Source organism: Elephas maximus, chromosome 19 (assembly GCF_024166365.1).
Source record: "Elephas maximus indicus isolate mEleMax1 chromosome 19, mEleMax1 primary haplotype, whole genome shotgun sequence".
NCBI lineage: Eukaryota > Metazoa > Chordata > Mammalia > Proboscidea > Elephantidae > Elephas > Elephas maximus.
The window spans coordinates 1,536,283-1,550,084 of record NC_064837.1 but is presented as its reverse complement, the minus strand read 5'-3'; the positions used below and the strand labels follow the sequence as shown (position 1 = coordinate 1,550,084).

Sequence of the window (13,802 nt, the reverse complement as noted above, 5' to 3'; positions counted from 1 at the left end):
AATGTTCTATTTGATGATGAATGCAACACCACTCCTCTTCAATTGCCATTCCCAGCATAGTAGACCATACGATTGTCTGATTCAGAATGGCAAATACCAGTCCATTTCAGCTCACTAATGCCTAGGATATCGATTTTTATTCATTCCATTTCATTTTTGATGATTTCCAGTTTTCCTAGATTCATACTTCTTACATTCAAAGTTCTTATTATTATTATTTCGATTATGTTTGTAGCTGTTTCTTCTCATTTTGAGTCATGCCACATCAGCAGGTGAAGGTCTCGAAAGCTTTACTCCATCCACGTCACTAAGGTTGAGTCTACTTTGAGGAGGCAGCTCTTCCCCAGTCATCTTTTGAGTGCCTTCCAACCTGGGGGGCTCATCTTCCAGCACTATATCAGACAATGTTCCGCTGCTATTCATAAGGTTTTCACTGGCTAGTGCTTTTCAGAAATAGACTGCCTGGTCCTTCTTCCTAGTCTCTCATTCTGGAAGCTCAGCTGAATCCTTTGCACCATGAGTGACCCTCCTGGCATCTGGGTACTGGTGGCATAGCTTCCAGCATCACAGGAACACGGAAGCCCCCACAGTACGACAAACTGACAGACTCGTAAGAACAGCATAGTGACACCTAATTCCAGAAATCGTTCAAGTGTAACTTTTGATCAGTTTGGTGAATGTGATCCATGTATTAAAAAGGCCAATGAGAAATTACCAAGAGATATTTCCTTGTACTTTCACTATTGATAAGTTAGCCAGAACAGTTGTCAGAAACACAGCACACAGTGTAGTGTGAGTGTATATTAACGTTTTACATTATTTTAGATACGAAAAGGGGTTTTTTTTTTTTAAGTTATTTAAATCATAAGTAATTTCATAATTTTTACTCCTTCAGACATCACGAAAGCCTCGTGAAGAGCGAGATGTGTCTCAGTGTGAGAGTGTAGCTTCCACTGTTTCTGCTCAGGAAGATGAAGATATTGAAGCTTCTAATGAAGAAGAAAATCCAGAAGATAGTGAAGGTATCTCAAAATTTTGAATTTCAGTTATGACATCTGCTAACCGAAATACGTAGTTTTTAACTTAGTCATTTGACTATTTAGAAATTGCTTTATTAAGGAAATGCGTATAGTGTTTTCATGGCTTAGAACTTTAGATTTAAATACAATGAATTTATTCATTCATTCAACAAATATTTAGTTATGTAGCAGCTATGATTATCCAGATGTTACAACCAGAAGAGCCTGAAAATGGCAGCCTTACTTTGGACACTAAACATCACCAGCATCAATAAGAAGTCCGTGCACGTATGTGATTGCCACATTCATTTGTTTAGTTGTTAATATTTCAACTACATTTTCTTTATTTTATTGCGTTGAGTTTGATTTATTTTATATTGCTACAAAGATTTACAGAAATCATATTTACGTTTTCATTTGAAAAAATTAATGACCCCAGATGCTCCATTAGAAAAAACGTCATCCCATGAAAGTTAAGAAAATAAATGAAGTCTTTTTTATTGCTTAAACAAATTACTGATGACTTTCTGAAGAAGTAAAGTGTTTTCTTGTTTTTTTGCTAGTTTTTTGCAAGTGAAAAAAAAGTACCTAATTTATTTCAATTTACATTGTTTCTAATGTTTCTGTATATTTCTTTTGTAAATTACCTGCTTCTGAGGTGGGAATTTTCATGATACTTGTAGATCTTTATGCATTAAACATGTTTCTGTTTTGTAAACGGTAGTTATTAAGAGCTGTGGCTGTTAACCAAAATGTTGGCGGTTTGAATCCACCAGGTGCTCCTTGGATACCCTGTGGGGCAGTTCTACTCCGTGCTATAGGGTCACTGTGAGCCGGAATTGAGTAGACAGCAATAGGTTTGGAGTTTTTTTTTTTTTTTTTGGTATATTTTGTATAGTAAATGTTACCTTGGTAATTCTCTCTCTCGTACTCCACATGAGCAAATTTTAAATGTAATATTTAGAATCTAATTTTTTCTTCCTTTCTCCGTTGCTGCTACCCCGGACCCAAGCCATCTCCACTGTAGTACCCTTGATTGATTTCCTTGCTTCTCTTTGATTTGCTGTATTTTTTTTCTTCCACACAGCAGCTAGAGTGATCTGCTTAAAATGTGAAGTAGAAGTCATTCCTCTGACCCAGGAGTCCTATATGAACTTACATTACTTGCACATTTTTGCCGAACAATTTTCTGCTTGTTCAGTCTGGCCCAAACCACACTGTCCTCTTTGCTTTCCCCACTCAAAGCAGCCTCACTTCAGGGATCTTTGCACTTGTTAATCCCTGTGGAATGTTCTTCCCCAAGATGGGCTTGCGGCTCATTTGCTCATTTCCTTTAGGTCTCTGCTCAAATGTCACGTTTCCCTTTATAAAGCCCTCTTACCCACTGCTTGCCTAGTTTTCTTATTTATTCACTGCACTTATTACCACCAGATATACCAGGTATTTATTTTTTAATTTTGTTATATTTTAGGTGAGGCTTTTTTTCTCTTTTTTTAATAATATTTTATTGTGTTTTCAGTGAAGGTTCACACAGCAGTTTAGGTTCCCACTTAGCAATCTGTACACAAAATGTTCCGTGACATCGGTTACATTCTTCACAGTGTGTAAACATTCTCAGTTTTTCCGTTCTGGTTGTTCCATTTCTATTAATCAAGCGTCCCTGCTTGATTACTTTCACTTACATTCTCATTTTTGTTTAAAAGTAATTGTTGGCCATTTGGTCTCATGTAGTTTTTTTGTTTTATGCTGCTTTAAGTGAAAGTTTACTGTTCAAGTTAGTTTCTCATACCAAAATTTATATACACATTGTTATGTGACCCTAGTTGCTCTCCCTATGATGTGACAGCGCACTTTTTTCCACCCTGGATTTCCCATGCCCATTCAACCCCCTCCAGTTCCCCTCTGCCTTCTCATCTCACCTCCGGACGGGAGCTGCCCATTTAGTCTCATGTATCTACACTCTTGACAAATATCATTTTGTGTCGTATAGTCCAACCTAATCTTTGTCTGAAAAGGTGGCTTCGGGAATGGTTTCAGTTCTAGGCTAACAGAGTCTGGGGGCCATGTCTTCTGGGGCCCCTCTAGTCTTAGTCAGACCAATAAGTCAGGCCTTTTTAGTAGAATTTGAGTTCTGCACCCAACTTTCTTCCTGCTTCGTTATGAGCTCTCTGTTGTGTTCCTTGTCAGGGTGTTCATTGGTGGTAGCTGGGCACCATCTAATTCTTCTGGTCTCAGGCTGATGGAGTCTCTGGTTTATGTGGCCCTTTCTGTTTCTGGGGCTCATATTTTCCTTATGTCTCTGATGTTCTTTATTCGCCTTTGCTCCAGATGGGTTGGGACCAATTGATACATCCTGATGGACACTTGCTAGCATTTTAGACCCCATACGCCACTCTCCAACGTGGGGTGTAGAATGTTTTCTTAACAAATTTTATTCTGCCAGGTGACTTAGATGGCCCCTGAAACCATGTCCCCAAACCCCCGCCTCTGCTATGCCGGCGTTTGAAGCGTTCAGTTTATTCAGGAAAACTTCTTTGCTTTTGGTTTAGTACAGTTGTGCTGACCTCTCCTGTGTTGTCTCTTGTCTTTCCCTTCACCTAAAATAGTTCTCATCTACTGTCTAATTAGTGAAAACCCCTCTTCGTCCCTCCCTCCCCACTCTCGTAACCATCAAAGGATATTTTCTTCTCTGTTTAAACTACTTTTCGAGTTCTTATAATATTGGTCTCATACAATATTTGTCCTTTTGCAACTGACTAATTTCACTCAGCATAATACCTTTCAGATTCCTCAATATTATGAAATGTTTCACAGATTTATCATTATTCTTTATCAATGTGTATTGTATTCCATTGTGTGAATGTACCATAATTTATCCATTCATCCATTGATGGGCACCTTGGTTGCTTCCATCTTTTTTGCTTTTGTGAACAGTGCTGTAATGAACATGGGTGTGCATATATCTGTTCGTGTAAAGGCTCTTATTTCTCTAGAATATATTCCAAGGAGTGGGATTGCTGTAACCTATGGTAGTTCTATTTCCAGTATTGTAAGGAAGTGCCAAATCGATTTCCAAAGTGGTTGTACCATTTTACATTCCCACTAGCAGTGTGTAAGTGTTCCATTCTCTCCACAACCTCTCCGACATTTATTATTTTGTGTTTTTTGGATTAATGCCAGCCTTGTTGGAGTGAGATGGAATCTCATTGTAGTTTTGATTTGCATTTCTCTAATGGTTAATGATCATGAGCATTTCCTCATGTATCTGTTAGCTACCCGAATGTTTTCTTTAGTGAAGTGGCTGTTCATATCCTTTGCCCATTTTTTCATTGGGTTATATGTTTTTTTGTTGTTGAGTTTTTGCAGAATCATGTAGATTTTAGAGATTGAACACTGATCAGAAATGTCATAGCTAAAAACTTTTTCCCAGTCTGTAGGTAATCTTTTTACTCTTTTGGCGAAGTCTTTGGATGAGCATAGGTGTTTGATTTTTAGGAGCTCCCAGTTATCTAGTTTCTCTTTTGCATTGTTGGTAATGTTTTGTATACTGATTATGCCATGTATTAGGGTTCCTAGCATTGTCGCTATTTTTTGTTCCACGATCTTTATCGTTTTAGATTTTGTATTTAGGTCTCTGATCCATTTTGAGTTAGTTTTTGTGCATGGAGTGAGTCATGGGTCTTGTTTCATTTTTTTGCAGATGGATATCCAGTTATGCCAGCACCATTTTTTAAACAGGCTATCTTTTCCACTTTTAACTCACTTTGGGCCTTTGTCAAATATCAGCTACTCATACGTGGATGGATTTATGCCTAGATTCTCAATTCTGTTCCATTGCTCTATCTATCTGTACCAGTACGAGGTTGTTTTGATTACTGTGGCTGTATAATAGGTTCTAAAATCAGGTAGAGTGAGGCTTCCCACTTTGTTCTTTTTTTTTTCAGTAATGCTTTACTTACGTGGGCCCTCATTCCCTTCCATTTGAAGTTGGTGATTTGTTTCTCCATCTCGTTAAAAAATGTTGTTGGAATTTGGATTAGAATTACATTGTATATATAGATGGCTTTTGGTAGAATAGACATTTTTACAATGTTAAGTCTTTCTATCCAAGAGCAAGGTATGTTTTCACTTACATAGGTCTCTTTTGGTTTCTTGGAGTAGTGTCTTATAGTTTTCTTTGTACAGGTCTTTTACATCTCAGGTAAGATTTAATCCTAAATATTTTATCTTCTTGTGGGCTACTGTAAATGGTATTGATTTGGTGATTTCCTCTTCAATGTTCTTTTTGTTGGTGTAGAGGAATCCAACTGATTTTTGTGTGTTTATTTTATATCCTGATACTCTGCTGAACTCTTCTATTAGTTTCAGTAGTTTTCTTGAGGATTCTTTGGGGTTTTCTGTGTATAAGATCATGTCATCTGCAAATAGAGATACTTTTACTTCTTCCTTACCAATCGGGAGGCCTTTATTTCTTTATCTAGCCTAATTGCTCTAGCTAGGACCTCCACCACAGTGCTGAATGAGAGTGGTGATAAAGGGCGTCCTTGTCTGATTCCCGTTCTCAGGGGGAATGCTTTCAGACTCTCTCCATTTAGGATGATGTTGGCTATTGGCTTTGTATAAATGCCCTTTATTATGTTGAGGAATTTTTCTTCTATTCGTATTTTGCTGGGAGTTTTTGTCAGGAATGGGCATTGGGCTTTGTCAAATGCCTTTTGTGCATCAATTGATAAGATCATGTGTTTCTTGTCTTTTATTTATATGGTGATTACATTAATTGTTTTTTTTAATGTTGAACCATTCTTGCATACCTGGCATGAATCCCACTTGGTCATGGTGACTTATTTTTTTGTTATGTTGTTGAATTCTATTGGCTAGAATTTTGTTCAGGATATTTGCATCTAAGTTCATGAGAGATATAGGTGTGTAATTTTCTTTTTCTGTGGTGTCTTTACCTGGTCTTAGTATCAGGGATATGCTGGCTTCATAGAATGAGTTTGGGAGTATTCCGTCCTTTTCTATGCTCTGAAATAACTTTAGTAGTAGTGGTGTTAACTCTTCTCTGAAAGTTTGGTAGAACTCTGCAGTGAAGCCATCTGGGCCAGGGCTTTTTTTTATTGGGAGTTTTTGAATTACCTTTTCAATTTCTTCTTTTCTTATGGGTTTATTTAGTTCTTCTACCTCTGTTTGTGCTAATTTAGGGAGGTAGTGTGTTTCTAGAAATTCATCCATTTCTTCTGGGTTTTCAAGTTTTTTAGAGTACAATTTTTCATAGTGATCTGATATACGATTCTTTTAATTTCAGTTGGGTCTTCTGTAATATCGCCCATCTCATTTCTTATTCAGGTTATTTGCTTCCTCTTCTGTTTTTCTTTTGTCATTTTGGCCAATTTGGTTTATCAGTTTTTGTGAATTTTTTCAAAGAACCAGCTTTTGGTCTTGTTAACTCTTTCAATTGTTTTTCTGTTTTCTATTTCATTTAGTTCTGCTCTAATTTTTATTATTTGCTTTGCTCTGGTGCCTGAGTGTTTCTTTTGTTCTTCTCTTTCTATTTTTTCAAGTTGTAGGGATAATTCTTTGATTTGGGCCCTTTCTTCTTTTTGTATGTGTGCATTTATTGATATAAATTGTCCTCTGAGCACTGCTTTCGCTGTGTCCCAAAGGTTCTGATAGGAAGTGTTTTCATTCTCAGTGGATTCTGTGAATTTCTTTATTCCATTTTTGATGTCTTCTAAAACCCAGTCATTTTTGAGCAGGGTGTTGTTTAGTTCCCAAGTGTTTGATTTCTTTTCCTGCTTTTTCTGTTATTGATTGATTTCTACTCTTATGGCCTTACGGTGAGTGAAGATGCTTTGTAATATTTTGATGTTCTGGAATCTGCTAAGGCTTGCTTTATGACCTAATACGTGGTCTATTCTAGAGAATGTTCCATGTGCTGTTGGGTGGAGTGTTCTGTGTATGTCTGTGAGGTCACGTTGGTTGATTGTGACTTCTAGATCTTGCGTGTCTTTATTGAGCTTCTTTCTGGGTGTCCGGTCCTTCATCCAAAGTGGTATGTTGAAGTCTCCTAATATAAACGTGGCACTGTCTGTCTCACCTTTCAGTGCTGTTAGAGTTTGTTTTCTGTCTCTTGCAGCCCTGCCATTGGTGCATAAATATTTAATATGTTTATGTCCTCTTGGTATATTGTTCCTTTAATCATTATATAGTGTCCTTCCTTATCCTTGGTGGTAGATTTAACTTTAAAGTCTATATTTTGTCAAATTAATATTGCCATTCCTGTTCTTTTTTGATTGTTGTTTGCTTTATATATTTTTTTCCATCCTTTGAGTTTTAGTTTGCTTGTGTCTCTAAGTCTAAGGTGTGTCTCTTGTAGGCAGCATATAGACAGATCCTGTTTTTTTAATCCATTCTATCACTCTCTGTCTCTTTCTTGGTGCATTTAGTCCATTTACATTCAGTCTAAGTATGGAAAGGTATGAGTTTAGTGCTGTCATTTTGATGTCTTTTTTGTGTGTATTGTTGTCAGTTTGTTTTTCCCGTTTAATTTTTTGTACTGAGTAGTTTATCTTTACATACTGTCTTTTCCTCTTATTCATTGTTGTTGATTTTGCTTCTGCTAAGTCTCTGTATTTTGTTTTGGTGAGTAGGATTGTTAGTCTCTTTTGTGGTTACCTTAATATTTACCCCTATTTTTCTAAATTTAAACCTAACTTTTTATTTATTTTGCCTTGGCTTCCTCTTTGAATGAAAGATCTATGACTACATTTCTTATTCTCTCTTTATTGTTTTAACGTTGTCTTCTTTTACGTAATGACATCGCTGTTTCCCTGTTTCAGCGTTTTTTAAAATATTTATTTTTGTGATTTTGCTATGTGGGTTCACATCTGATTGCTCTGTCCAGTGTTCTAGTCTTGGGTTGATATCTGATATTATTGATTTTCTAACCACAGAACTCCCTTCAATATTTTTTGTAAGTTTTGGTTTGGTTTTTACGAATTTCCTAAACATCTGTTTACCTGGAAATACCCTAATTTTGCCTTATAATTGAGAGACAGTTTTGCTGGATATATGATTCTTGCCTGGAAATTTTTTTCCTTCAGTGCTTTATATGTCATCCCATTGCCTTCTTGCCTGCATGGTTTCTGCCAAGTAGTCCGAGCTTATTCTTATTGAGTCTCCTTTGTAGGTGAGTTCATCTGTCCCAGCTGCTGTTAAAATTCTCTCTTTATCTTTGGTTTTGGCAAGTTGATTATAATATGTCTTGGTGACCTTCTTTTTGATTTACCCTATGTGGAGTTCAATGAGCATCTTTGATAGATACCTTCTCATCTTTCATGATATCAGGGAAGTTTTCTGCCAACAAATCTTCAACAATTCTCTCTGCGTTTTCTGTTATCCCTCCCTGTTCTGGTATTCGTAGGTTATTTCTCTTGATAGAGTTTACTTGATTCTTAGGTTTTCTGCATTTTTTAAAAATTCTTTTATATGATTTTTCTTCAAATATTTTGGTGCCTAGTGCATTATCTTTAGTCGTACCAATTCTGCCTTCCACTTGCTCAGTTCTCCTCCACTAACTTTCTATTGAGTTTTCTAATTTTATAACTTTATTGTTAATCTCTGAATTTCTGATTGCCCTTGCAACTTATTAAATTATCATTATGTTCTTGAATACCCTTTTTAATTTCTTCAACTGCTTTATCTTTGTGTTCCTTGGCTTGTTCTGTGTATTGCCTGATCTCCTTCCTGATGTCTTGAAGAGTTCTGTATATTAATCTTTTGTATTCTGCATCTGGTAATTCCAGGAAGCCACCTTCTTCCGGAAGATCCCTTGATTCTTTCCTTTGAGTGCTTATTTAAACGATCATGGTCTGCTTCTTTATGTGATTTGATAATGACTCTTGTCTCCGAGCCTTCCATAAATTATTTTATGTTTGCTTACTGTATTCCTAGCTTTTTGCTTTGTTTTGTTTTAATCTGCCCAGATAGGTTGCTTGAGTGAGGTAGCTTGATTATTTTTGCCCTTGAAGCTCTAACATCCTGTCACCAGATGGCCAGAGCTGTTATCAGGTATATGAGCCTAGGAGTCCGTTCACTTTTCTTGTTTGAATTCAGCTCAGGTGTCCAGGTAGTTGGTCATTAAGTGTGTGGTACAATCTCTTTCCTACAGTCTTAGAGGGGCAGGCATGATTCACATAGGTACCAGTATCTGGTTGCATCAGGGGGTCACGCTCTGAACAAGGCAGGGGGGCTGACAACCGTCCCTGAAGTGTCCGTGAGGAAAGCGCATCCTCGTTCCCTGGAGCACACAGGTGGGCGGGTTCTGCAGACAGACCATGGGCACCCAATGCTTTTGGTTGTAAGGATTCAGAGGTACCAGTTATCCTTGGACCCCTGTCGCGGGTGGCTGAGTGACCTGAGTGGAGCCACCATCCTTACCACCCTGATTCGGGTAGGTGAGGACCCTGTGTAATAGGCAAAGCAGTGTCATACATCAAACACCCACCTCTCCACCTCACATCTGAAACAAAGTTGCAGTCTGCCAACAAGGGCCTGTTCTGAAATAGGCCGACAGAGGTCCACCCAGGGGAGAATCGTACTCAAAGTTCACAGACCATTTATGCCTGGGCAGGAGCTGCTTCTGTCCTGAGCTCCCCAGGTCAGTGGAGCTGTCAGATCATCTTTTTTCCAGTTGTGAATTTATTCCTTCTGCAAGGCCAGGAGAAAGGCTCAGTGCACGCAGCAGGACCTATCTCAGGCCCAAGAAAATCGGCAGCCACTGAAGCTGGCTTGGGGGCTGTGGATGCAGGAAAATACATGCAAGTACTTAGCTTTTGCTGAGAGTGCCATTGTTCTCTGGTTCCGGAGGTGTGAGCAGTCTGTGCGGCCGGCTGTTTCTCCCTAAGGAAACTGGGGCCAAATGCTACCACCAGCCTCTGCAGTCGTTCCCTGGGTTGGACTCCTGGCTATTCAGGTCTGGTAACTCCCCTCCGCTTCTGATCTGTCTCTCCCTCCCCCTGGCACTTAGTCCGTTTCCTAAGTTTGCCTTTGACGTTCAGGGCTCGTAGCTTGTCATAAATATAATGGTTTCACTTGTTTTTATGGGTCTTTGTTGCAAGAGTGTTCACCGGAAGTGTCTGACTGCTCTGCTATCTTGGCTAGGCCCCAGAACATTTTCTTAGGAAAGTTTATTATGCCAGTTGACCTAGATGTCCCCTGAAACCATCGTCTCATCTCCAGATCCCTGCCCCTGCTACTCTGTCCCTCGAAGTATTTGGTTGTATTCAGGAAACTTCTTAGCTTTTGGTTTAGTCCAGTTGTGCTGACTTCCCCTGTATTGTTTTTTATCCTTCTCTTCACCTATGAAAGATAATTCTTGTCTCCTGTCTAGTTAGTTAATATCCCTCTGCCTACCTCCCCACCGTTGTACCAATCATACAGATGATTTTTTTAAAGGAGCATGGCACTCACAGGTGATGTTCTTTATTTTCTGAGCCAATCTGTTGTGTAGCTAAATGGTGACCTCATTCTAGTTCTGGTTCAGGGTTTAAAGAGTGTCTCAGGGCAGTAGTCTCAGGGAGTCCCCCAGTCTCGACCAGTCCAGTAATTGCTGGTTTTTGGTTTTTTTCTCCAAGGAACTTGAGGTTCTGTTTCACATTTTTTCCCATTCTGTCACAATCCATCTATTGTGACCCTGATCAGAACATTCTGCAGGGGTAGCTGGGCGCCATCTAGTTCTTCTTGTCTCAGGGTAGATGAGGCCATAGTTCCCTAAAGTAGTTTCTTCCCTGAGTCTTTGGTTTCTTTCTCTTTCGCTTTGGACTACTTGAGACCAGTAGTTGATCTTTGATGGCTGCTTGCAAGCTTTTGAAACTCTAGACACTACTCACCAAACTAGTATGTAGAACGTAAACTATATTATGCCAATTGACCTTGATGTCCCATGAGATTATGGTCCTAATCCTTGAAAACTAGAAAACCAATCCTGGAAGGAGTTTGGTTATGTCTAAGAAGTATCTATAACTGTGCTCCCTATTTGCTTTTTTATGTATATGAATATATGTGCGTATAATCATAAATATATATACACACACGCATACACCTATATAAAACCACTAACCCACTGCCGTTGAGTCGATTCCAACTCATAGCGACCCTATAGGACAGAGTAGAACTACCCCATAAGAGTTTCCGAGGAGTGCCTGGTGGATTCGAAGTGCCGACCTTCTGGTTAGCAGCCATAGCACTTAACCACTATGCCACCAGGGTTTCCTATATATAGAGAGAGAGACGCACGTATATACTCACATAGACATATCTATGTACACATATGTCTGCATACATACCTATATACCTGCACATATATTTTCTGGTTGTTGTTGCTTAAGTTTCAAAATTATTTATGCCATAGCAGTTACCAAAATGGCCTTTTTTATTGTGTACACTTTAGTGACATCATTTACCTTCCTCAAGCTGTGCACAGTTCTCCCTCTCTCAGTATCACCAAAATAAAAATTGTCTACTATCTAGAGAGGGAATCCCCCTCTTGTTTCCCCCCACCATTCTTGTAACCAGGGGCAGATTAACCAGTAAGCCAGGTACACAAGGGCTTACTTGTGTTTACTCACTATTCTCTAGTGCACACTTTCACATGGGTTTCACCACATCAGAGATAACGGTGAAATTGTGAGCTGCAGGTGAGTATGTAAGCACAGGTAGGCCTGTGTGTGCCTTGCTTACTGGGTAATCCACCCCTGCTGGTGACCACGGAGGAACATCAGTTTCTGTGTAGTTGCCTGTTCTTGTCACTTCATGAAAGTGAGAACATACAATATTTTTTGTGTGTGTGATTGACCTACTTCGCTCTACGTAATTAACGTCCTCCAGGTTCATCCATGTTCCAGGATGTTTTGGAAACTTATTTTTCTTTATCACTGAGTAGTATTCCGTTGTATGTATGTACCACGTTTTATTTATCCATTCATCCGTTGACGGACACTTAGGGTGTTTCTTTTTGCTATTTTGAATAGTGACGTGATGAACAAAAAAAGAACTCATTGCTGTTGAGTCAATTCTGACTCATAGCGACCCTATAGGACAGGCTGGAACTGCCCCATAGGGTTTCCAAGGAGTGGCTGGTGGATTTGAACGGCCCACTTTTTGGTTAGCAGCTGAATGTTTAACTACTGTACCACCAGGGCTCATTGACCATCCTAGTGGGAATAAAATGGTATCTCATTATGGTTTTGATTTGGCTGATGATGTTGAACATCTTTCCATGTGTCTGTTGGCCATTTGATTAGCCCCACTGGTGAAGTGTCTGTTGATGTCCTTTGTCCAATTTTTGATTGAGATATTTGTCTTTTTGTTTAGTTGTAGAAGTTTTTATATATTTTAGATATTAGCCCCCATCCATTATATCGTTCCCATAGTTTTTTTTTTTTTTTTTTTAACAGTCTGTAGGTTGTTTCTTTACTCTTTTGATAAGGTCTTTTGAATGATAAACATAAGTATTTAACTTTTAAGAGGTCCCAGTTACATATTTTGTTTTCTGTTGTTTATGCATTTGTCGTTGTGCTTAATAATCTATCATTGAAAAAAACAGTTAGTTCCCAAAGCTTTGCTCACATATTTTCTTCCAAGAAATTTATGGTTCTAGATTTAACGTTTAGGTACTTGGTCCAGTTTCAATTAGTTTTTGTGCAGTTCTGCTCTGTCCTATAGGGTCACCTTGAGTCAGAATCAACTCAGTGGTAACAGGGTTTTTTTTGGTTTACTCTCTTTCAGCAGTGTTTTATAATTTTCGTTGTATAAGTCTTTCAGATCCCTGGTTAAATTTATTTCTAGGTATTTTATTCTCTTAGATGCTATTGTGAATGTAGTTGTTTTCTTAATCTCCTTTTCAGATTTCTCATTGCTGATGTATAGAAACCCAACTGATTTTTTTGTGTTGATCTCGTATCCTGCAACATTGCTTAATTCCGCTGTTAGTTCTAGAAGACTTTTAGTAGATTTTTTGGGGTTTCCTGCATATTGGATCATAGATCTGCAAATATGGATAGTTTTACCTCTTCCTTTCCCATTTGGATATCTTTGATTTCTTTTTCTTACCTTATTGCTCTGGCTAGGACATCCAGTACAGTATTGAATAGGAGTAGTATTGAATAGGATTGATGAGAGTAGCCATTCTTGTGCTGTTCCCATTTTCAAGTGGAAAGTTCTCAGTCTTTCTCCATTGAGTATAATGTTGGCTGTTAGTTTTCCATAAATACCCTTAATCTTTTTAAGGAACTTTCCTTTTATTCCCATCTTGTTAAGAATTTTTATCCAGAAAGGCTGCTGTATTTTATTGATTGGCTTTTCTGCATCAGTTGAGATGATCATGTGGTTCTTTTGCTTTGTTCTGTTAATGTGGTATACAGGACAGCCCCCAGATTATGAATGAGTGTCCAACTGTGGACAACTCATACTTGCCCTTAAACGTTATGTAAGTTTGTCCTCACTTTGAAATGATTTAACCAACCCCTACTGGGAAGAAAATCTTCATCATAGTCACTTTCGCTTGCTGCACATGGAGCTTTTAAATCATTGAAAAGGCTTTGAGCCTTTTCTCACACTAAAGTTAGGGTAAATAAAAACCGTATGCACCTGTTCTGCCTTACCCACAATTTCTTAAAGACACTGTAAGGAATGGATCTTGTTCATAAACTGCCTGTGACCCGGGGACTGACTGCCTGTGACCCGGGGACTGACTGCCTGTGACCCGGGGACTGACTGCCTGTG

At 38.6% G+C, this 13,802-nt stretch overlaps 1 protein-coding gene across 9 annotated transcripts in view; it reads left to right on the top strand.

Moving 5' to 3' along the window:
• Positions 1-13,802, top strand: part of NCOR1 (nuclear receptor corepressor 1) — a 240,883-nt gene that overhangs the window by 157,035 nt on the left and 70,046 nt on the right. For all 9 annotated transcript variants that reach the window (XM_049859791.1, XM_049859790.1, XM_049859789.1 and 6 more), the window contains one exon: positions 896-1,022. In XM_049859791.1, coding sequence (XP_049715748.1) covers positions 896-1,022 — 127 coding nt within the window. The remainder of the gene's footprint in view (positions 1-895; positions 1,023-13,802) is intronic.